General features: G+C 44.3%; 1 protein-coding gene across 1 annotated transcript; it reads right to left on the bottom strand.

Moving 5' to 3' along the window:
* Window positions 1-261: 261 nt before the first annotated feature.
* LOC120676213 (G-type lectin S-receptor-like serine/threonine-protein kinase At2g19130) lies at window positions 262-21608 on the bottom strand. The gene is made up of 2 exons (XM_039957447.1): window positions 21393-21608; window positions 262-2716 (listed from the first exon to the last, which is right to left on the bottom strand). The coding sequence occupies exons 1-2, from the start codon at window positions 21577-21579 to the stop codon at window positions 504-506; spliced, it is 2400 nt and encodes a 799-aa protein (XP_039813381.1). The 5' UTR covers window positions 21580-21608; the 3' UTR covers window positions 262-503.
* Between the last annotated feature and the right edge of the window lie 2232 nt (window positions 21609-23840).

Genomic DNA, 23840 nt, shown 5'->3' with positions numbered 1-23840 from the left:
TTTTCGCCAACGATGGTTCCCAGTCAGCACTGCACAATGCTCCTTTTCTGGACTTCGGATGGCTTCTTCTATTCTTGTCAGGGATAATCATGGCGACTGTTGAAGAACTCATTATATTTTAACCCCCTTGGAGTCTTGACAGATCACTTATCAAACCTCTTAATTCTCATCCAGAGCCTCCCCGTACAAAATTTCATTAAAAAAAGTCCAATTAAAACTTTGTCGACGATCTAGCACCAAACAAATTGACAAGGCCCTAGATTAAAATAATCAAGAAAATATTTAACAAATAACCGGTTTGCTTTAACCTTTGTACAAATACAAATTTCCATGGGAAGGACCATAGGAGCGAAACTGTTTTCAACAAGTTGTCAAAATAGTCATAAGTTTTTGTGACATGCGCTCTAGATCGAACTTGTAGTTTTTACAACATATGTCAAAATTCTTATAGGGTTCTTAAATCTACTCACAGTCACAGTACATAGCTATCATCTGAGATTGATCTAATATGATGCCTGGTTTGAAGAGAACTTGGAGCGCTCGGCAAGAACTTGCAAGTAGGAGGGAATAGGCGGCAAGTTGATGTCTAGTAATCCTTCCAGGATCTGAACAATTTCTCCCATCGTTGGCCTTGTATTCTCATCATCCTGTATGCACCAACAAGCGACCTTGCATGCCCTCTCCAATTCTTGCAAGTTAGCATCTTGCATCAGATCAGAATCGAACAAGGCCTCGCTGCCACCTTCATGAAGTCTTGTTGCCACCAATACAGGGAAGAACGTGTCCACGCCTTGCTGGTACCAAGCTGAGTTCCTTTTCCCTGATATGATCTCAAAAAGCATCATACCATAGCTAAAAACATCTGCCTTTGAAGTGATAGCTGTGCCGCTTATCCATTCAGGAGCAAGATAGCCTACAGTACCCCTCATGGTCGTCAACACCCGGCTGAAATCCCTCCCAACAAGCTTGGCAAGCCCAAAATCTGCTATTTTTGGCATGAAAGAGGCGTCTAGGAGCACATTTTCTGGCTTTATATCACAGTGTATGATGCGGCTCCTACATTCCTCGTGCAAATAAGATAGCCCCTTCGCAATGCCGAGAGCAATTTGGAACCTAACATTCCAGCTCAATTCCACTGGAGTGCTTGCAAAAATGCGTTCCAAGGACCCATTTGGCATATACTCATACACTAGCATCTTCATTGACTTCTCCGAGCAAAAGCCGAGCAACCGAATTAGATTCACATGCTGAATGGTGCCTATTGTACTAACTTCAGCTCGGAATTGCTTCTCTCCCTGAGAAAGGCCATCAAGCTTCTTCACAGCAACTAGTGTCCCATCAGGTAATATTCCTTTATACACTGAACCAAAAGACCCTTTGCCCAATCTCTCTGAGAAGTTTTTTGTCACGGTCCGTAGGTGCCTAAAACTGAATACAACCAAAGAACCCTTGATTTTATTCCTCTTATTATAGATCTTCATGGGAACCAGATATAGACCTACAATCACAATGATGACAATAAGGATAGCTCCACCAATTAAAGCCCACACAACCCATGCCTTTCCTGTCTTTGTTGAGGCTGAAAAGAACTCTGATGCAGCAAGCTTGACATGGATAATGTGTCCCGTTGAACCATCAGGAGACACCAGGTTTATTAAGTCTCCATACCATAAAGAACAGTTATCACCATAGAAATAAGCAACACAAGAACAATTGTCCAGACAAGCCTGCTTACATCCATCAGCGCTAACATCTACAACACTCCAAGCCTTGTCAGGTAGGTTAGCAATAGCAAGTGTATAGAATTTGTCGGTTTCTGCATTCTTTGAGCTATTGGCACCACACTGTAGCCTAGCATTTCTCGTGCACCCACCACTGGGATTGCCATAAAGCCAGTTCCCTTCAAGCTGCTTATTGAAGCCCCTGAGACAGCTACAGAAAGTGAATGCATTCTCAGTACACATGGCAAAAGAACCACAAACGTAATACACACTGCACTGTGCTTTTGGCACTGCAAAGAATGGCACCCAATCTTGCACACTCTCCAGCCATGCTACACCCTTGACCTGACCTGAGACCTCCATCAGAAACATGGCTGTAAGCATGGTTTCATTAATATGGTATATGAAGTAGCTCTCCTGATCATTATCTACAAATTCGTAGGCTAGTAATTCTTTAGGGTACGACGCCATCTCAGGCATTCCAGTAAACATACTGCCAGTCCATTTCCCGGTTGCCCAATAGATATCAGAGTTGTTCCATTTGTGGATAAATTGGTTGGTGCCATCTGGGTCAATCTCAAGGGTATAATACCCTAGGGATGGATCAACGGAGCTGTCCCACGAGATGATGTGTGTGTCGTGACCAATGACTTTGTTCCGTCCAAACTTTGCACCTGGAAGCCACACATGGGTTGGTTCATTGAAACTTTGCCATAGGAAATCGGTGGTGTTGGATGAAGGTGCCAGCACAAAGTTGCCTGTGTCGAGGATGACACCGACCGTGGAGTTGGGTATATTACTGGTGATCTTAGTGGACCAGATAGGAGGCTGGAGCCGGTTAGGCAATAATACCATGTTGCCATCTTTTGATATTGTCAACTCAGAGGACTCTGGATTGGAGATTGGCCTTGCACGATTTGCTACCCACACAGGTGTGTGCTTCGAGATCTTATTGTACCATATAGCAAGGTACCATCTGTCAGGTGCTGTATTATCTGACAGGGAAAAAAGGTTCAGTTATCCTTCAAGTGCAAAGATACAACTGTCAAGAAAATCTAGTCAAGCGCAAAATAAATTGATGCACACAAAGCTAAAGATATAGAGTATAACTACTTATCGTTTTTATCACAATCTTACCATTTTGGTTTCAAAGAATTGCATAAATGGAATGATGAAAGAAATGATACAAGTGTAAATGTGTAATATCCCTCGTGAGGCCTAGCCTTGTACGTAAACATTCAGGAAACACCCAGCTGGCATATGCGTGAATCGTCTGGAATCATATTTGTTTATTTGGAAAAAATGGTTGCATTTCAGCTTTTGCATCATCCAGTGCATGCAGCCTGGGTTCTTAGAGCATCTCCAAGAGTGTCTAAAAAATAAAATCCCAAAATTCTAGTTTTAGTACCTTGCCAAAAATTATTGGGAGTAAAAAAGACCTCCTCCTCCTCCTCCTACAGTTCCTAAAAATTTACATTTAGAAAATATTAAATGCTGCCACATCATCAACAGTAGGCCCTACGTCTTGATTTTTTCACGGGAACAATAACGCCGCCTGGCCAAATTGATCATCGGTGGACGATGGCAGGCGGTAGCAGCATCTCGTCACCCCTCGCGGAGAGGTCGCCAGGCAGAAGGACTGCAGCCGCCTGCAGAAACATGGATGCAGCCGCCGATGCCGCCTACGGCGAGCAAAGAGCCGGAGAGGTCGGAGGGCCGAGGTTCGGCAGGGCGCATGCCTTGTCCATGTACGGAAGGACGACGAATGGGGTGCCGGCGTCAGGAAGACCGGAGCAAAGAGGTCGCCGGGCTTCGGTAAACAGAGCACAAGGGACGCGAACAAGCCGGAGGAAGAAAAGAATTGGTGGGCATCGGCCCACTTCCGCATATTGGGAGCGGGAGCAGTTGGCGTAAATCTGGCTCGGAGCGACGCCAGGATTGGGCGTGCGAATAAATTGGGCATCGGTTTAGCCCTCTGTTGGAGCCGATCTTTTTATTGTTTCTGCCCAAAACTAGTTTTTAGCACTACATTTTGGGCACTCTTGGAGATGCTCTTATCTCATCAAACTGAATTATGCTGTAACTGCATTTTCGTTAAGAAAAGGGAAAGTGCCTTTAAAATCTTTTGTTTACCAAAAAATAGAAAAAGAAGGGGAAACCAGCCTACTAATAGTTTAACAATTTACAGTCTTCTTGTTGTTTGTCTCCAAATAATTCTTTATCAATATATTTATGTTGCGCGGTGGATTGCATGAAACATGATTTTAGTGTTGTGGTGGGAATTTTCCATCCACGAATCGGATATCAGAGTCATTTGTAAACATATTTTTCTGAAGTTTCAAGCATTGATTTTTGATATTGCAACTATTATTTATCAATGTTCATTATATAATAGTAAAATATATATTAGAAAGGCTAAAAAATATATAATTTAAAATAAATGGAATATTTATTAGCTTATCTTGTAAAAGAAAATTTCCTATGAAAATATGTCTCATGTCTATGCACCCTGCCGCTACGTTAGCCCCGGGCCAAATATACCTATGGTTTATTATTTAGATATAAATGGATGTGCTTGCATTGACATTTATTTACATGTAATATAGTTAAGTTCCTATAATCCTTACATTTTCGACATTATTTAATACAGAAATGCTAAGATACAGATGTCCAATGGGGAAGAAAAAAATCAGACTCTTCAACATATATTTCAACAGTTGATCTTCGATCTTGCAACTGTTATACATGATATACATGTTGTGGTGGGAATTTTCGTATCTGAGAGTAAATGACTGAAGTGCATCTAGGCCGATAGATGCTAATGGTAAGTTTCGGTGATTAATGACAAACCGTATGCGACTAACGTGTATTTTGAAGAAAAAATTAATGATTAATTTAGTCTCATATGAAATGTTGCACACTCACTCAAAAACAGCCCAAGATGGTCAAAAGAAATCAACAAAAATACTTGGAAGAAGAAACAATCAAAGTCACATTCGAATCCAAGTCAATTCAGCTGAAAACAAGAAAAACAGCAGCACCGGTTGAACCGGTGCCCTAGCATCGGAGCATCCGATTCTTGGCAGAAGGACCGATGCCCTGTCGATCTATCTTCTCTGGTGCAGGCAGGAATCAAGTCAAAAACTCTATAGCACCGGTTGAACCGATGGTCCCAAGAAAAGCACCGGTGCATTAGATGTACTTTGTTCCAGAGAACATGTTTTGGTGGACTTCAACTTCTCTTTAGCACCGGTTGAACCGACGCTTCAGAATCAAAGCACCGGTGCATTGGATGTACCTTATTCCAGAACGCTTGTTTGAGTTGATCAGTGAACCTCTTCAGCACCGGTTGAACCGATGCCCCTACGGAGCATGCACCGGTGCAATGACGCAAGCGTAGATACTGTGTCAGAACTCCAACGGCTACTAATTGGACACAGAGAGACCGGTTGAACCGATGCTTATACTTTCTATCCCGTCGGTTCTTCCGGTGGTCACGGTTTTTCTGCAGTGAACTTCCAATGGCTATGTGACCTCCTCCACTCTATATAAGGGCACCCCATGGCTCATTTCAGTTGCCTTTGACACCCTGAATACTTGAGGCCACCCTTGAGAAGAAGAGAAAGTGCTTTGAGCAAAAGAGAAAAGATCTAGTACATTGTTTGTGCTTCAACCTTGAAGAATTCATCCTTTGCAAGTGTAGCAAGTGTGCTTGAGCTAGGGCCAACTGAGTGTAGGTCAAGTGAAGGCTTTGGAGCTTGTTACTCTTGGTGTTTGACGTCACCTAGCCGGTCTTGGTGATCGGGAGGTTCTTGGTGAGCTCTTGGAGTTTGTGGGAGCCCCAAGACAAGAAGATTGTACACGGTGTGAAGCTCGCCGTTCCGGAGATGGAGAAGGAGTATTCTTAGTGATCACTTGCTTCTTGGTGAAGCAAGGGAGCTATACCCTTGTGTGGGTGCTCCAACGTGGATTAGGGGGAGCGTCAACTCCTCGATACCACGGGAAAAAATCCGGTTGTCTCGTGTCTCTTACTTTTATTTCAAGCAATTGAATCCTTAGTTGTTATTCTTGCTTTTGATTGCTTGTAGATTGACTAGGACAACTTGCATGGTAGTGTGATCTTTTGTTTAGGTTTGATCTTGCTAGTGTGAAACATTTTAGACAAAATGATCATGATAGTGTGTTTACCTACCTAAGAACCTTTTGCTAGCATGCTCTAGTTATTAGGTTTCAAATTACTAGATTGGGCAATACTAGTCTAGGTCAAGGACTAGATAGAAATTTGAAAAAGTCCCAATTCAACCCCCCCTTCTTGGACCACGATCCTTTCAATTGGTATCAGAGCAAGGGCTCTCTTTTTAGGCTTAAAATCCTAGAGAATGGCCGGGAGAAGTGGTGGTCTACCCAAGCTCGATGGGAGAAACTATACTTATTGGAAAGCTCGCATGACGGGTTACCTTGAGGCTATTAATCCCATCGCTTGGGCGGTCACGGAAAAACCTATTGTTGGTCCTTGGAATGAAGATCAAGTCAAATATGGTGCTAGAGCAAAGAATGCTTTATTTGATGCTCTTAGTGAGGAGATCTTTGCTCGTGTTCATAGCAAAAAGATCTCTCATGAAATTTGGGAAGCACTTGAAGCTATCTATGTTGGTTCCAAAAAGCTTCGTGAAGAAAAATATCAAGTGCTTAAGGAAAAACTTAATGAATTCAAAATACTTCCAAATGAGTTGGTTGAACAAATATATGCTCGATTAAATGTGCTTATTGAGAACATTAACGCTCTTGAAATTTCTCCTTTGACTAATAGTGACATCATCCGGAAGATTCTTCATTGTCTACACAAGCCCAAGTACAACATCGTCACCTCATTGCTCTATGAGAAGGATCTTGAAACACTTGAAGTGAGTGATGTTGTTGGGAAGATTCGGTCTCATGAGATGTTCCTCTTGGGAGAAGTTGATCCACCACAAGACAAGAGAGATCTTGCACTCAAAGTTAAGAGTGATCATAAGTCCAAGAAAAAGAACAAGTGCAAAGTTCCATCACCAAGCTCAAGCGAATATGAAGCTAACGATGATTCAAGTGATGAAGATGGTGATGTAGAGCTAGCACTTTTCATGAGGAAGACCTCCAAGATGATGTCAAGGTTGAACAAGAGAGGGTACAACTATGACCCCAAGAAAAACAAGTTTCGTACCCGGAAGAGCAAGGACAATGTCAAGAAAGTTTGTTACAATTGTGGCAAATATAGTCACCTCTCATATGATTGTCCGGAACCTTCAAAGCTCAACAAGAAATAAGAAGATAATGACAATCCACACAAGTCATCAAAGAAAAGTCATGAGAAGAAGGACCAAAAGAAGAAAGGGTCTTTCACAAGAAAAGAGAAGGTCAAGGCTTTCCTTAGAGAATGGATCATGGATGGTGAATCCTCAAATGATGACTCAAGTGATGAAGAATCAAATAAAAAGATTGTGGGGATTGCCATGCATGATGATGAAGATGATGATGATGAGGCACCTCTACCTCCACCACCCATGTGCTTCATGGCAAGAGGTAAATCCAAGGCGAGTGATGATGAAGACTCCTCTAGTGATGAAAGTGAACATTGCCTATCTCCTAATGAAGTGCAAAACATCCTAGATGAGTACCAACAAGTGATCAAGAAGTACAAATCAAAATGTAAAGTTCTTGAAATTGAATATGTCAAGCTTAAGGCTTCAAATAATGAGTTGATTGTTAGGCATAATGAGGTAGTATAAACTCATGATACAAGCATTGTTCCTAGCAAGCAACTTAAAGAGGAGCATGACAAGCTACTTGTTAAGCATGATGAATTGAATGTTAAATATGAGGAAGTAGTTGTGCTTAACAAGTCACTTACTTCATGTAACAAGAAGCTCAAGCTTGATTATGCTAACCTAAATATGAAGTACCAAGAACTTGACCTTGCCTTTGATGCTTTGGATGAAGAACTAAAAGAAACTCAAAAGAAAGTCATCAAAGTCAATATAGCTACTTCTTGTGATGATCTTGTGGAGTTGCCTCACCCTACTACTTGTCATCATGCTTCTCCTTCTTGTTCAAAGACTAACCATGATAGGGAGAAACAACTTGAGGAGGAACTTGAAAGCATGACCAAATGCATGTTCAATGTGACAAGGGGAGAATACTTGCATAAGGAGATTCTCTTCCACAATGCAGGGCACTATGGGACAAATGGACTTGGATCATTTCCCAACCCTCCGGAAAATTGTCCCAAGTCGCCGGAGCTCAATGCATGCTTCACCAAGGAAGTTGGCTCATATTGTCAACATTGTCAAATCACCGGGCATCACACAAGGGAGTGTCCAATTCCTACTCGTTCACCTCCTACCTTGCCTCCTAACTACAAGTCTCAATTCAATGAAAATCATTTCTTGTTAAGCAAGCTTAAATGTGGCAAGGTTAAGGCAAAGTTTATTGGCACTCACATGAAGGGAAAGCTACAACGCCAACTATGGGTTCCTAAAGCTCTAATAACTCATGTCAAAGGACCCAAATTTGCTTGGGTTCCCAAACCTCAAAAGTGATTCATTTGTGTGTAGGTGAACTACAAAGCCGGTGGCAAGCATTGAGTGCTTGATAGCGGATGTACACAACACATGACCGGCTATGTAAAGATGTTCACCTCACTAGATGAAGATGTGGGCGATTATGAACATGTCACCTTTGGTGATAACTCAAAAGGAAAAGTGGTAGGTTTGGGTAAGGTAGCCATTACCAAGGATCTTTCTATCTCTAATGTGTTGCTTGTTGAGTCGGTTAGTTTCAATTTGTTATCTATTGCTCAACTTTGTGATTTAGGACTAATATGCACATTTAGTGATAGTGAGGTTGTAGTGACAAGCAAGGAGGACAAGAGCTTAATATTCAAAGGATTTCGACATTGTAACATTTACCTTGTTGATTTCTCATCTAATGATGCAAGCTTGGCGGCATTTCTCTTCTCCAAGAACTCCATGGGTTGGCTTTGGCATCGCCGCATTGCTCATATTGGCATGAGCCAACTCAAGAAGGCCTTCAAACGAGGTATGGTGGTTGGTGTCAAAGATGTTACTTTTAAAAAAAAATTGTGTAGTGCTTGTCAAGCCGGGAAGCAATTTGCATCATCACATCCCATGAAGGCTTATTTGTCAACATCAAGAAGTTTGGAGCTACTACACATGGATCTCTTTGGACCAACCACCTACAAAAGTCTTGGCGGTAATCTCTATTGTCTTGTAATTGTTGATGATTACTCTAGATATACTTGGACTTTCTTTTTAGAGGACAAGAGCAAGACTTTGGGAATCTTCAAGATCTTTATCAAGCAAGCTCAAAATGAATTTGAGTCAAGTGTTGTGAAGGTCCGGAGTGACAATGGCACGGAGTTTAGGAACACTCAAGTAGAAGAGCTTTGCAACGACATGGGGATCAAGCATGAGTTTTCATCAACATACACACCCCAACAAAATGGAGTAGTGGAGAGGAAGAACAAGACATTGATCACTCTTGCAAGAGCAATGTTGGATGACTATGGCATCTCATAAAGATTTTGGGCGGAAGCCATCAACACCGCATGCCATGCATACAACCGAATTTATCTTCACCGCTTCTTGGGAAAGACACCCTATGAGCTTCTCATTGGAAGGAAGCCCAACATCTCCTACTTCCGGGTGTTTGGTTGCAAATGCTACATATTCAAGAAAAGTAAGCACCTAGACAAGTTTGAAAGTAGATGTGATGTTGGTTTTCTTGTTGGTTATTCATCAAACTCCAAAGCATATCGAGTATTCAATAGTGCTACTAGCAAGATTGAAGAAACTTGTGATGTGGAGTTTGATGAGACTAATGGCTCCCAAGGGGAAGTTTTCTCTTGTGATGATGTAGGTGATGAACCACTTCGAAAAGTCATGAAGAACATCACTATTGGGCAAGTCAAGCCAAAGGAGGAGGTAGAAGAGCTACAAGCCTCATCCACTCAAGTTGAAGTCACTTCCAAGGATGACTCAAAGGATGAAGACAAGTCTACACCATCACATCAGCATGATGAGTCATCCGATGAAGAAGATGATGCCTCACCTTCTTTCCATGATGTCCAAGATGAACAAGTGGTTGAAGAACAACTTCCATTTGATGACACGCACATCACAAGTGAACAAGCCTAAGCTCAAGATCAAGATGACGAATCACTAGAAGAATCAACGTCTCAAGCACAAGAGAGGCTTACAGGAACTTCAAGAAATCATCCCATTGACTTGGTCATGGGTAACCCCTCCGGTGGAATGAAGCTCTTGAGGACCCGGATTGGGTGATAGCCATGCAAGAAGTGCTCAACAACTTCACCCGCAATGAAGTTTGGGTTCTTGAAGATCGTCCTCAAGACAAGAATATCATTGGTACTAAGTGGGTCTTCCGCAACAAACAAGATGAGCATGGTGTAGTGATTCGCAACAAGGCAAGACTTGTGGCAAAGGGATTTGCACAAGTTGAAGGGTTGGACTTTGGTGAAACATTTGCCCCCATTGCAAGACTTGAAGCCATCCGTATCCTTTTAGCGTATGCTTCACATCATAACATGAAACTCTTTCAAATGGATGTGAAGAGTGCGTTCTTAAATGGCTTTATTAATGAGTTGGTGTTTGTTGAACAAACTCCCGGGTTTGAGGACCCTAGATATCCTAACCATGTTTATAGGTTACACAAGGCGCTCTACGGGCTCAAGCAAGCGCCAAGGGCTTGGTATGAACGCCTTCGTGACTTCCTTCTCAACAAGGGCTTCAAGATCGGGAGGGTGGATACAACTCTATTCATAAGAATCATCAATGAAGAGCTATTCGTATGTCAAATTTATGTTGATGATATCATTTTTGGTTCAACTAACCCCACTCTTTGCAAAGAATTTGGAGAAATGATGGCTAGGGAATTCGAGATGTCCATGATCGGTGAGCTCAATTTCTTCCTTGGGTTTCAAATCAAGCAATTGAAGGAAGGGACTTTCATCCATCAAGAAAAGTATACAAAGGATATTCTCAAGAAATTCAAGATGGATGATTGCAAGCCGATCAAGACTCCAATGCCAACTAATGGACATCTTGACTTGGATGAGGGAGGTAAATCGGTTGACCAAACTCTCTATCGTTCCATGATTGGGTCACTTCTTTACCTAACCGCATCTAGGCCCGATATCATGTTTAGCGTATGCATGTGTGCCCGCTTTCAAGCTAATCCTAAGGAATCACACATTAGTGCCGTTAAGAGGATCCTTAGATATCTCAGGCATACGCCTAGCATAGGATTGTGGTACCCCAAAGGCGCTAGTTTTACTCTCTTGGGTTACTCGGATTCATACTTTGCCGGATGTCGTGTGGATCGCAAGAGTACATCGGGTGGGTGCCACTTGCTAGGGCGTTCCTTGGTTTCTTGGTCGTCAAAGAAACAAAATTCCGTGGCCTTGTCAACCGCGGAGGCGGAATATATTGCCGCCGGGGCTTGTTGTGCTCGAATCCTCTACATGAAGCAAAGCCTCTTGGACTATGGTGTAGTATTAGATAGGATCCCGCTCCTTTGTGATAACGAGAGTGCCGTTAAAATTGCTAATAACCCGGTTCAACACTCTCGCACCAAGCACATAGATATTCGCCATCACTTTCTAAGAGATCATGTGGCAAGGAATGATATACTACTTTGTGGTGTTCATTCCGAAGATCAATTGGCGGATATCTTCACCAAACCTTTAGATGAGAGCACCTTTTGTAGGTTGCGAAGTGAGCTTAACATTCTAGATGCTTCTAACATCATATAATTGCCTTGTCATATAGATGCATCTCATATGTACAAATGCTTGAGGCTTGTCTAACCTTGTCAAGATAGTGATGAACATGGGTCTTGCATGAGCCGGTGGTCTTCGTTTCGCTCATGGCATGAAGAATGGTTCATCATGAGGAAGCTTGCCAAGGGTTCAAACTTGACAAGATAGATTTAAATTTTTGCAATGCATGTGCTTGTCATATAGAATGCATCCATGTTTAATTTCTAGCTTTGCATTGGCATTGCATCACATTAGTAGTATCACAAGGGAGCAAATCACACTTCGAGAAATATATTCATGTTAAATATGATATGTCATCTCTACAAGAGTGATAAGATCAATGTTGCGCTTTCATGCCTATTGAGTCACGTCCTATCGAACTTAAAGTTTCAATCTCTGAGTTCATAGGCAAAGTGGCTCATACATTTGGTTTGTGTGTTTAAAATCTCGCTTGGATCTTAATTTGCCTATGTTTATGTAAAATCTTGTGAGCACTTAGTAATGAGTGTTTGAGGGGTGAGGCTGTCTCTTGAAAATGGTCCAAATTGGGTGTTTATGGCTTTGATTTTTGTGAATTTGGATCAGAAGTAGAGTTTGTAGTTCAGCAGAAAATTTCCTTAACCACCGGTTAAACCGACGCCTGGTTTTTCACTGCATTGGTTCAACCGGTGCTTAAGTCTTCGTGGCTCGGTTTCTGCATCGCCTCTAGAACAACCTCCGACCGTTACACTGATGGCCACCGGTGCATCCGATGGTTGGCGGATGAACCGACGCCTCAGCATCGGTTCAACCGGTGCTACTGTGTGGAGTTTTGGCCCGTGCAGCGTCTCTGGACCTTACTCCTGCCGATGCACCGACGCCCGTCGGATGTTCCGATGCCTCAGTGGCGGTTCTTCTGGTGCCCCTCTGTTGACTCATTCAATCTCGTTCAAATCCGGTCAATGATGCTCCGATGGATACACCGACGCTATATACTCTGCACCATCGGTTCTTCCGATGCCTTAGGGTTTGCGGGCCCGCTTGACCTGTTTCACTTATCCCGCCCGCGGGCCCCGTGTGTCAGCCTCCTTTCTTCCTCTTCTCCACGCGAACCGCCGTGCTCGGTCTCCCGCTCCGCCGCCGCCGCCGCCGCGCCAGTGCTCGCCACTCCTAGCCGCCGCCACTGCTAGTCCCCTGCTGTTGGCGCTCCTTAAGTACCCGTTTTATCCCTTGTTTATCCTTGATAATGGCATGAATTTAATATCAAAATCACTAACCGTCCTAACCCCGGCCTAATTATTGGTCATTTTCACATATGCACATATATTTTGGAGGAACTTCGTTTTTGCAGGTTTTTGGCCTATTTTGGAGCATGAAATGATGAGGCCCGTGATCGAGCGCTAACACGGAGAAAGACGAAGGCCAAAGCCCAAAGGGAGGACCAAAGCCCATGTTGATTCGAAGCCCATTCATGCACATCCATCCTCCAAGAGAGCCCAAAGGACCGAGCCCACGAAGATGAGATCAAGATACTTCGGGATTAAGCAAAGCAAATGAAGATTTAAGGAAGGATTCCCTATCCTATCCTTTCCTCGAAGATATCTCCAAGATAACGATGTCAAAAGGGGTGCAATCGTGAAGGACATAAACTCTAGAAGATGCGAGGAGTCTGCACGCGAAAAATGAGACCAAGGCGAGCCCGAAATAGGGTAGGCCGGCCCAGCCCGTTTTCGAGGCGGTTTGGCCTCCTCTTCGACCGGTGGCTTCCTCGGCTTATAAATAGCTCGCACCTTATTCAACTCGAGGCATCCATCCACCCAAAACTCGACGAAAACCTAGGGCCAAGACCAGAGGGAGACGACGGCCGCCGCAAGTCTTTGAAGTTGTCTAGGAGATGGCTTAGGCCACCCCTAGCCGCCATGGCCTCCCTGCGAAGTTGTGCCATGGTGGAGTTCATGAGCTAGTTGGAGTCGTTAATGGTATGTACTCGGTGGTGACGATCCAAATGAATCTATTATGTGAGTAATGATAGTCATGTCTTCCGAATCTATTAGCGATCATGTTCTCTCTTTCGATTTCGTTCTTTTCTTTGGGTTTGCTTCATCTTAGATCTATTATCGATATAGATCGCTTAGCATGATCTTGTAGTCATGGTGGCTAGAGGTTCATGGCGGAACTACCAAAGGGGGTTCACTTGCTTCAGGGTATTTCGTTCAAAAGGGGGGCGTCGTGACAGGCCGTGTCCACAGAGTAGGCGGAGTATCGAGGGATCAGATTGGAGATTTTGAGTTTAAAGATGCTTTTGATTGAGATGCATGATTTATTTGCTCGTTAGCTTGAACTACAACTAGATGACGATAGGCCTAGTCATGTCTTTGGTTTTGCTATGATTAAGCCTATGTTCATGGATGAGATCAATCTTTACACATCACTCATATCTGTCAAAGGTTTACCCTTTATATGCAATCAATGCTTCATGTTAGGATAGATCCGTTACATTAGATGGAAAACCTTAGGTAGTTCTTTGTCGATCCACGGATTGATAAACCTTGGGGGAATACTCTAAGGGAAAAGCTACACGAACCGTGCGCTTGCGGTATACAAATCGGGGCGCTAAGGAGCGTCAACACCTGCGCCGCCGCCTGCGCACCGCTCCGCCGCCTCACACGCGCCGCCGCCGCGCCACGCCCGCTCCCGCGCCATGCCAGCGCCTGTGCTCGCGCCACGACTGCTCCGCGCCTGCGCCGCCCGCAAGCCAGCACCGCCGCTTGCCTGCACTGCTGCCCCTCCTCTCCACCTGTGCGCTGCTCCACTCCTTCCCCACGCACGAGCATTCGAGATCGTTTTTGAGTCCTCTCCACCCTTGATTCGAGTGCACACAAGGTGTTCGAGGAATTGCCTCTTAGGTTTTTCTTCGATTTTCTTCCCTGATTTGCAAGGGTATGGCCTACACACTTTTTGGCATGTGAAATTCCTTTGATACATCATCCTTTGCACACATGCACATATACACACACACCCTTTCTTGATCCTGCAAATCCTTTTTTTTGGTGTGGTGTTTCGACGGATATCCACTAGATTTCGTGTTTTAGGCTCATATCATTCCATGTTATGCTTCTATGTCAGATGGCTGGTGACAAGAAGGGCAAGGGTAAGATGGTTGTGCAGAAGAAGAAGAAGCGCACCCGTGAGGACCGCGAGCGAGAGCAAGCAGAGGCAGTTGCAGATGCTGCAGACAGGGAGGGATCACTTCGGATCAGGGGTCCTCAGACTCAGGGGGAGCCACAGCAGCAGTTACGTCGTTCGGGACGTACGCGTCAGTCAGAGACAGCACAGACCACACCTGAGTCCCGTTCTCGTCCACAGACTCGAGGTGGTGGTACTCAGAGGGGAGCAAGTCATGCACAGCAGCTGCACACTGGCAGTGGCACTGAGACAGGAGGTCAGGACAGTGGTGAGGAGCTGCCCGAGGTAGAGTTATTGGATCTCAGGGGCATTCCAGGACCTAGGGTCAAGAGATTGAGATATGTGACCCCGGAGCAGTGGTTTCCCGAGCAGAGGGACATTGGAGTTGACCGTCGCTTTCACACTCTGTTCCAGGAGTCTTTCTACCATGCTTATACCCAGATGGATATCAAGATCAGGGAGCACAAAATGCTCCACTGGGTGGCTATGCGCGTGGCAGCAGGAGGCATTCCTATCCTCCCTTTGTTTGAGAGATATGAGGGTTTACCAGCTCTGCTGAATGAGAGGTCTCGGTACATCAGAGAGTGGGTTCGCGTTTTCTACGCCACCCTATTTGTTGAGGAGGACCGGCAGTTCATCGACTTTATGTTCCAGCAGAGGCATTACAGATTGACTCGAGCACGTTTAGCTACCCTGCTTGGAGTTCAGATTGCCGAGGAGCCACACTTTGTGCACTATCAGGCTTATGGCAACACGGTGCCTCCTCGTCGTCCTCATGAGTCTCACGTCCCGTCTGACGAGGAGATCAGCGTTCTCTTTCAGCAGCCTTTCCTGCCTGGCACACCGAGGATCCCGGACAGACTAACTCACGTAGCTCATTCGGTACATCTAGCTTTGAGGAAGAGTCTGTTGTTCCGGATTGGATACAATGAGGGGATCACAGCTCTGCAGCAGTGGCTTCTACTATATATCATGATAGGATGAGACTTTGACCTCGTCGACTTCTTTATCTGCGAGCTAGAGGACATGATTATGGATGGGATGACAGTTCATCATCGCCATCCTTTTGCTCATTGGATCTGCTGGATACTTGCTCAGCTCAGTCAGAATGAGCATATGGATGAGCTGGAGCAGTCGAGGACGCACTTCAGTGTTTACTCACCTGCTACTCCTCGAGATGGTCGTCGTGGCTCGAGAGGCCAGTGCAGGGCACAGCGGATTCTAGATGAACGTGTTTTGGCTGAGGGTAGAGTTGTGGATGATCCCACTGCAGCTGAGGACGCTTCACTAGCAGTAGCAGAAGCCCAGCTCCCACACTACCTGATCACAGACTCAGAGGACTCGGAGGATGACGAGGATTTCATACCTACTGTTACCGTCCCTCGAGGAGCTCATGACGATGAGGCAGGATCCTCTGGTGCAGCATGCACCCCTGCTCCTCCGGTTACCACTGCTCAGGTCACTCAGCCCGATGCACTCGCTACTATTCTTCAGAGGCTATCTGACCAGCAGGACCGATTTGCAGCAGCTCAGCTGAGTATGCAAGCCGAACAGGCTCACCAGCAGGAGGCCCAGACTCTAGTGCTTGAGGGGATTCGGCAGCAGCAGGAGGCCATGAGGCTACAGCTACAGCAGCAGTCCCAGATTCAGCAGCAGATGTTCATATTCTTCTCGGGATGCTTCAGTCAGCTATACCGTCACACTGGACTGTCTGAGCCTCAGCTCCCTACACCCCAGCAGCTCCAGTTCGACCCCACAGCTCCTGCTCCACTTGTTGGCGGTTTCGTGCAGACACCCCTGGCATCCTTCCCGATGTCACCTTTTCTTCCGACCGGGTTGTTTGCCAGCCCTGCTGCTACTTCCACTTCTGCTCCGGCTCCTGCTCCACAGCCTTGTGTTTGGACTGCCGAGCAGCGTGCAGAGTTCCTTAGGCAACAGCGGATCCTACACCAGCTCCAGCACCCGTCAGCTCAGTCCCTCACGTTCGAGTCTCCTTCACTGCCTGAAGTGCTCCGTCCGTCTGTTGTGCGCCCCACTCAGTCAGACCTGACTCCCGTCACGCCTGCTCCTCCGACGGACTCCACGGTCATCACCGAGCCAGTTACTACCGCTAATCCAGCTACTTCTGCTGCTCCAACGACTCCGGTCGAGCAGAAGTCCTCTTCGGTCGACGACGACTGGACAGACGACGACGCCGACGACTCCGCCGCTCAGTTCTCCACCGGACCCAGCCTGAAGACCCCGCCTTCTCCAGCTCAGGACTAGATCGCCTTCCTTTTTGGTGCTTTGTTGCGAAAGGAGGACATAGATAGGGGGAGTAGAGATAGGGGGAGCTTGGTGGTTTGTGGCGTGATTGGATCTTCATGGATTTTGTGTATGGACATGTTATTTGGATATTGTGTATGCTCTGTGTTGACATGTCCCTACATGTGCTTTATTTCGAGTAATGCATGCTTGTTTATCGCTTTCAATTTCATATCTTGTGTATCTCTACTTTGTGTTATCATCAATCACCAAAAAGGGGGAGATTGAAGTGCATCTAGGCCGATAGATGCTAATGGTAAGTTTCGGTGATTAATGACAAACCGTATGCGACTAACATGTGTTTTGAAGGAAAAATTAATGATTAATTTAGTCTCATATGAAATGTGAAAAGAGACCCCTCAATTCGGAACAACCATGTGTGCCAAGGACTCAATTTCAAAGATTAAGGACATTTCTAGTCTCAAGTGTCACAAAGGAGATGAAGGACACTTGATTTAGCTAGGGTTTATAGTTTTTAGTTCTTGACCGTTCTATTAAGAGGGGTTAATGAGTTAGTAGCTTGACCACGATTGAGTTGGCCTTATAAATCTTGCACACTCACTCAAAAACAGCCCAAGATGGTCAATAGAAATAAAAAAAATACTTGGAAGAAGAAATAATCAAAGTCACATTCGAATCCAAGTCAATTCAGCTGAAAACAAGAAAAACAGCAGCACTGGTTGAACCGGCGCCCTAGCATCGGAGCATCCGATGCTTGGCAGAAGGACCGATGCCCTGTCGGTCTATCTTCTCTAGTGCAGGCAGGAATCAAGTCAAAAACTCTATAGCACCGGTTGAACCGATGGTCCCAAGAAAAGCACTGGTGCTTTAGATGTACTTTGTTCCAGAGAGCATGTTTTGGTGGACTTCAACTTCTCTTCAGCACCAGTTGAACCGACGCTTCAGAATCAAAGCACCGGTGCATTGGATGTACCTTGTTCCAGAACGCTTGTTTGAGTTGATCAGTGAACCTCTTCAGCACCGGTTGAACCGATGCCCATACGGAGCATGCACCGGTGCAATGACGCAAGCGTAGATACTGTGTCAGAACTCCAACGGCTACTAATTGGACACAGAGAGACCGGTTGAACCGATGCTTATACTTTCTATTCCGTCGGTTCTTCCGGTGGTCACGGTTTTTCTGCAGTGAACTTCCAACGGCTATGTGACCTCCTCCACTCTATATAAAGGCACCCTATGGCTCATTTCAGTTGCCTTTGACACCCTGAATACTTGAGGCCACCCTTGAGAAGAAGAGAAAGTGCTTTGAGTAAAAGAGAAAAGATCTAGTACATTGTTTGTGCTTCAACCTTGAAGAATTCATCCTTTGCAAGTGTAGCAAGTGTGCTTGAGCTAGGGTCAACTGAGTGTAGGTTAAGTGAAGGCTTAGGAGGTTGTTACTCTTAGTGTTTGACGGCACCTAGCCGGTCTTGGTGATCGGGAGGTTCTTGGTGAGCTCTTGGAGTTTGTGGGAGCCCCAAGACAAGAAGATTGTACACGGTGTGAAGCTCGCCGTTCCGGAGATGGAGAAGGAGCATTCTTAGTGATCACTTGCTTCTTGGTGAAGCAAGGGAGCTATACCCTTGTGTGGGTACTCCAACGTGGATTAGAGGGGAGCGTCAACTCCTCGATAACACGGGAAAAAAATTCGGTTGTCTCGTGTCTCTTACTTTTATTTCAAGCAATTAAATCCTTAGTTGTTATTCTTGCTTTTGATTGCTTGTAGATTGACTAGGACAACTTGCATGGTAGTGTGATCTTTTGCTTAGGTTTGATCTTGCTAGTGTGAAACCTTTTAGACAAAATGATCACGATAGTGTGTTTACCTACCTAAGGGCCTTTTGCTAGCATGCTCTAGTTATTAGGTTTCAAATTTGTAGATTGGGCAATACTAGTTTAGGTCAAGGACTAGATAGAAATTTGAAAAAGTTTCAATTCAACCCCCTTCTTAGGCCACGATCCTTTCAACGACTTCATTAAATTTTTCATATATTTTTTGATGTTGCACCTATATATTCTTAATGTTGCGGATGTCTTATTTTAATATTGCAATGGAACTTTGGATGGGAAGCTCCCATCGGATGTCCGGGCGCACTAGCAAGCCCGTATATAATATTGTGCCCTTTTTAGTTTGGTCAAAAAATTCGTCCTACAAAGGTGTGTGGGAGGGAGGGAGGGAGGAGAGAGAGACACCTAAATTTAATATTTAGTGAAAAGTATATAGAACAGTGGTATTTTAGCTTAATGTTTCTATACTGAAAATATAGTTAATTTAGAAATAATTTAGGTCCAGTTGTAATTTGTGAATTATTACTGAGTCTACCAAATCAATCGGATGATTCGAATTTACGGAATTCACCTTAGCTTTTAGTGTGGGGAATAACGTCGAGATTCAATAGTAGCTCTAATTAGTAAAGTAAGATTAGTAGTGTTTCTAATGATGATTGAGTCTAGCAAGTCAGTAGCCTAGGCTGTGTTTAGTTCGCGAAAAAGTTTGGATATTGGTACTGTAGCACATTTCGTTGTTATTTGACAAATAATGTCTAATCATGGACTAATTAAGTTTAAAAGATTCATCTCGTATTAAATAATTAAACTACATAATTAGTTATTTTATTCAACTGCATTTAATATTCTATGCATGTGTTCGAACATTCGATTGATACTGTAGGAAATTTTTTGGGAACTAAACATGAACTCAATTTATACCTTATTATTCTTTCAATGATACTCGACTGCTAGTCGATAGCAAAGTGCCTATAATGGGTTTGTCAATCTCAAGAGATGCTGTTTAATTCGTCATATGCATTCTTAGGAATATGCTATGAGTACTTACATGTTGATGAATGTTTGCGTACGTATTGTGTTCTAAAAAAAATTGACGCTGGCATTTATTTTATTTTTTTTAAGAATGTTTCTAGGATCTCTCCATTCGTGAGGTTCAGCGTGATTCTAATTAGTGATAGTGTAATTGTATTTGATAGAAATATTGCCATTGGTTTTTCTACAACGATTCTTCTTAAATTTAACGCCCATATCTCCTACAAGATTTGTTTGGATTACTACAACACCCACCCTCCCAATTGAGGCCTGATTCCGCCGCCGTGTCTTTCCCACGCGAGCAGTACTTGAGACCCTGTCGCGAGACGCGACAGCTCCGTTCACCCGCCGTACATCTCGATCTTTGCTAGATAATTAACAAATGAACAAGAGCTTGTGTTAGATTAGTTTGGTATTGGGATCGTTGGGTTTCTGCTTGGGTTGCCATGTAGCTGTAGCCAAAGCTTTTAGCTAGTGGTTGTAGTGCTGCTGAGTGCTGAAGTGGTGCTGCCTGCTATGGCTTAGATAGGCACTTCGGAAATGTTTGGCGGAGTCCAATTTTGCCGCCTTCAGAAATGCATCTATGACCATTTACTCTGACGGTGCATTTGAAGATGATGAATTTATTTGAATGTGACCATATTTTTATTGAACAGTTAAAATTGTTTGCTAGAACCTATAATTGTCAAAAGGGCCAATATACATACAATAAAGGACTAAAGAAGAGTTATGCAAAATTGACAGTTTTTATATGGAAAATGGTAAAATGAGATTGGACACCCTAGACTTCAAAAGCATCTCCCAATTGATTTACCTAAAAAATGAGTTCTCACTTAAATCCATTGCAACATTTTTCTCTTCCCTCTTTTGAGTTAGAATAAAAGTAAACAAAAAGCAATTTTGCATCTTTGGTGTACCTGTATTTTTACTAAATGGATCATAACAAGATAGGTTACCTATCTAGGAAAGATTCACTTGGCTGAATTCCTCCTATCTAGGGAGGGTATTAAGTATATTATTATTGTGCCATGTTTGGTGCTTTCGTTAGTGCCGATTCTGCATCTATAGAACTCCCTCCATCCTAGAATAAGTGTTCATTTAGAAAATTTCAGACACATTATTATTAGTAAAAAATGATCATATTATCTCTAATTAATTATACCAGTTGTGATAAAAACCACGTTGTTTATAATTTATTTGGTTCTCTAGACCCTCAATAAATGCAAATGCATTGGAATCAGAAAAAGTAATACCTACTTAAGCGTTTGATTAGCTATATGCCCTTCTCTATATGATATTTTTCTTGGTATTTGATATTACTTTAATTAGATGAATTTTACTGCAATCTAAAAGAACACTGATTGTGGGGAACAACATTTAAAAGCTAAAAAAAATACTTAGGTTGGGACGCAGGGAGTATGTCTTAAGAGAAATGAGGTAATATAATCTCAAAGTTAAATTCTCAATACCTCACACTCACAGTACCAAACTAGTAGCATTAGGTTTTGGAAATGGATAACAATTAACAGATCTGTTACTAAGCATACCCGGCTGAAAGAACCCCACTGCGAATTTGCCGCCCCGCGAAACCAGCCTGCGGCCGCCGGAGAGCGGCCGGTCTCGTGACACGATGTCGGGCGCGCGCGCCGCCCGCGACAGCGGCGGACGGAAGCAGATCATCACCAGCAGGAAGCACGGCAGGAACACGCGCGGGGAGAGCTCCGCCGTGGCCATGGTCGATCGTCGGTGGTGCGCGCGGTGACCACGGCGCCCCGTCCCCGGCCGCCGATATATACCGCGCTGGTGCGAGCGGCCGGTCTCGATTATGACTGCCATTTACCGCGCATGCACGTTGTTGCCATGATGTGACCAGCAACATTCGTGTCCTTTTGCAGTTAGTGCGCGCCGGGTTTTTCCCCATCGGCGCGGCCACGCTCGTCAGCTAGCGAGTAGTCGTCGTGTGTTAGGCATGCCGCTCTGCCTTTGAATAGCAAATGAACTCGCGATGCGTTGTTATTCCTCCAGGAAGCCAGTGGCAATGAGGTTGTGACTTGTGAGCTCCAAGAAGGCAAGAAGCAAGTAAAGCCGTGATGTGATCGCTTTCCCGGAGACTATCCATGTCGATGCCGGTTGCTACAGTGTAACGAATATGACCCCATTTAGGTCATTTCGAGTGATTTTGGTGATCGATTGACAACATAATCATTGGGACAAATGTGTTTGACAAGTGTATCTCATCAAGTCCCAAGAATGAAGTAAAAAGTCCTAGCAAAGCAAAACACGAAGAAAAAACTCAAAGAAACGCTGAATTGGATGAGTTCTGTAAAACTCAGTAGGGTCGGATTATCCGAATCAGCCAGGTCGGATAAACACACCAAAGAAGCCGGATGATCCGACGCCATAAAAGAAGGGTCGGACAAACCCTCGGATGATGTACTAGAGAGCATGTCAAGGCGCATCAAAAAAAGTCTTGAGGGTCGGATGATCCGACGCGTGGTGATTAGAGCGTCGGAGTAATTGTCGGATAAATGATCAGAGAAGGTGTTTTGAATTCTGGATTTGCCCGGATGATCCGACGCCTGGTTACAAGAAGGTCGGACGAAGAAGTCGGACAAATAACGTCAGCAGTTGGTTTGAAAGATAACGGCTACCAGGAGAGTCGCAGTGGGGTCGGATGATCCGACGCCCTTGTCAGAGCACTGTCGGATTATCCGACGCCTGTGCAGAAAAAAGTAACGGCTACTCAACTGCTAATTTGAGTTGATGGCCTATATAAGCGACTCTTCCTGGTCATTTGACGCTTGCTGGAGTTCAGAGAGACCCTAGACTCATTGAAGAACATCTCCAAGCCAACCAAAGAGAGAATTGATCACATCTTTAGGTTTAGTTCTAGATTAGCTCTTGAGTGAGTGAGTGGGCAAGGTTGTGTACCTTGTGAGCTAGTTCTTGAGTGAACAAATGTGTATCTCGGTGAGCCGGCCATCCTTGGAGTCTTGGTGACTCGTCGGCACGTCTTCGACCCTCCGGCTTGGTGTGGAGCTGCGACGACAAGATTTGTGCGGGGGACGTGGAGACCCTCTTCCTTGGTGGAGAAGCTCCTTAGTGGAACCCGGGGTCAAGGTGACCGTGAGTGTTCACGGAAGAGATTTGGTGGCCGAGAAGCAATACGCATTGTGAGTGCTTCAACAACGTGGATGTAGGTATGCCTTTGTGGCTAACCGAACTACGGGATAAATTCTCGTGTCACAAGAGTTTGCATTCTCTCATCCCTCTTTAAGCTTCCGCATTTACTTATTGCAATTTTTGTATGTATTTACTTTTTAGAGTAGAATCTTGATAGGATTGGCTATAGGTGGCATAACTCTTTTGGGATGAGGGTTTTTACACTAGAAGAACACTAGTTGCACATCTGGATAGTATATCTTAGTTTAATTTATGTGCAAATAGTTGGAGCTTGAGGTTAAGGTTTTTAGTTTGTCTAATTCACCCCCTCCCCCTCTTAGGCTACGAGCACCCGATTCCTTTCAATTGGTATCAGAGCCGGAACTCACATCTCTAACAAAGAAAGCCAATTTTATTGACAATTTGTGTTACCGGCTTATAGGATCGGTATTAGGCTTCACCGCCTAGTGAGTTAGCTCATCGGGGGAGGGAGGGATTTTTTAGAACCTCCTCCACAGTTCGATGGCACGGGCTTCCAACGATGGAAGATTTTAACACAATCCCATCTCCAAGCTATGGGCCTAAACGTTTGGAGAGTAACTAGTGAGGGCATGAAAAACAAAGGTCAACAAGAGAAATAATTTGATGCTATTGAAAAATGTGCTATTTTAAGCTCTCTTGGTGACACCGTGTTTAACCGTGTGTTCTCTTGTGAAAATGCTAAGGACCTTTAGAAAACTATTAGTGAGAACCATAAGGGCACAAAAGATGTTGCAAATGAAAGATATCATGTTCTGATTGATAAACTTAATAGCTTCAAGCAACTTGATGAT

The sequence above is a fragment of the Panicum virgatum genome, chromosome 5N (genome assembly GCF_016808335.1).
Source record: "Panicum virgatum strain AP13 chromosome 5N, P.virgatum_v5, whole genome shotgun sequence".
Classification (NCBI taxonomy): domain Eukaryota; kingdom Viridiplantae; phylum Streptophyta; class Magnoliopsida; order Poales; family Poaceae; genus Panicum; species Panicum virgatum.
Note: the sequence above shows the minus strand (reverse complement) of the source record. Positions and strands in the feature narration are given on the sequence as shown.

Coding starts and splice junctions, on each gene's coding strand:
- LOC120676213 (XM_039957447.1), bottom strand. CDS start 21,579: ATGGCCACGGCGGAGCTCTCCCCGCGCGTGTTCCTGCCGTGCTTCCTG. Junction 2,717..21,392: donor AGTGGGGTTCTTTCAGCCGG/GTATGCTTAGTA, acceptor TTTCCCTGTCAG/ATAATACAGCACCTGACAGA.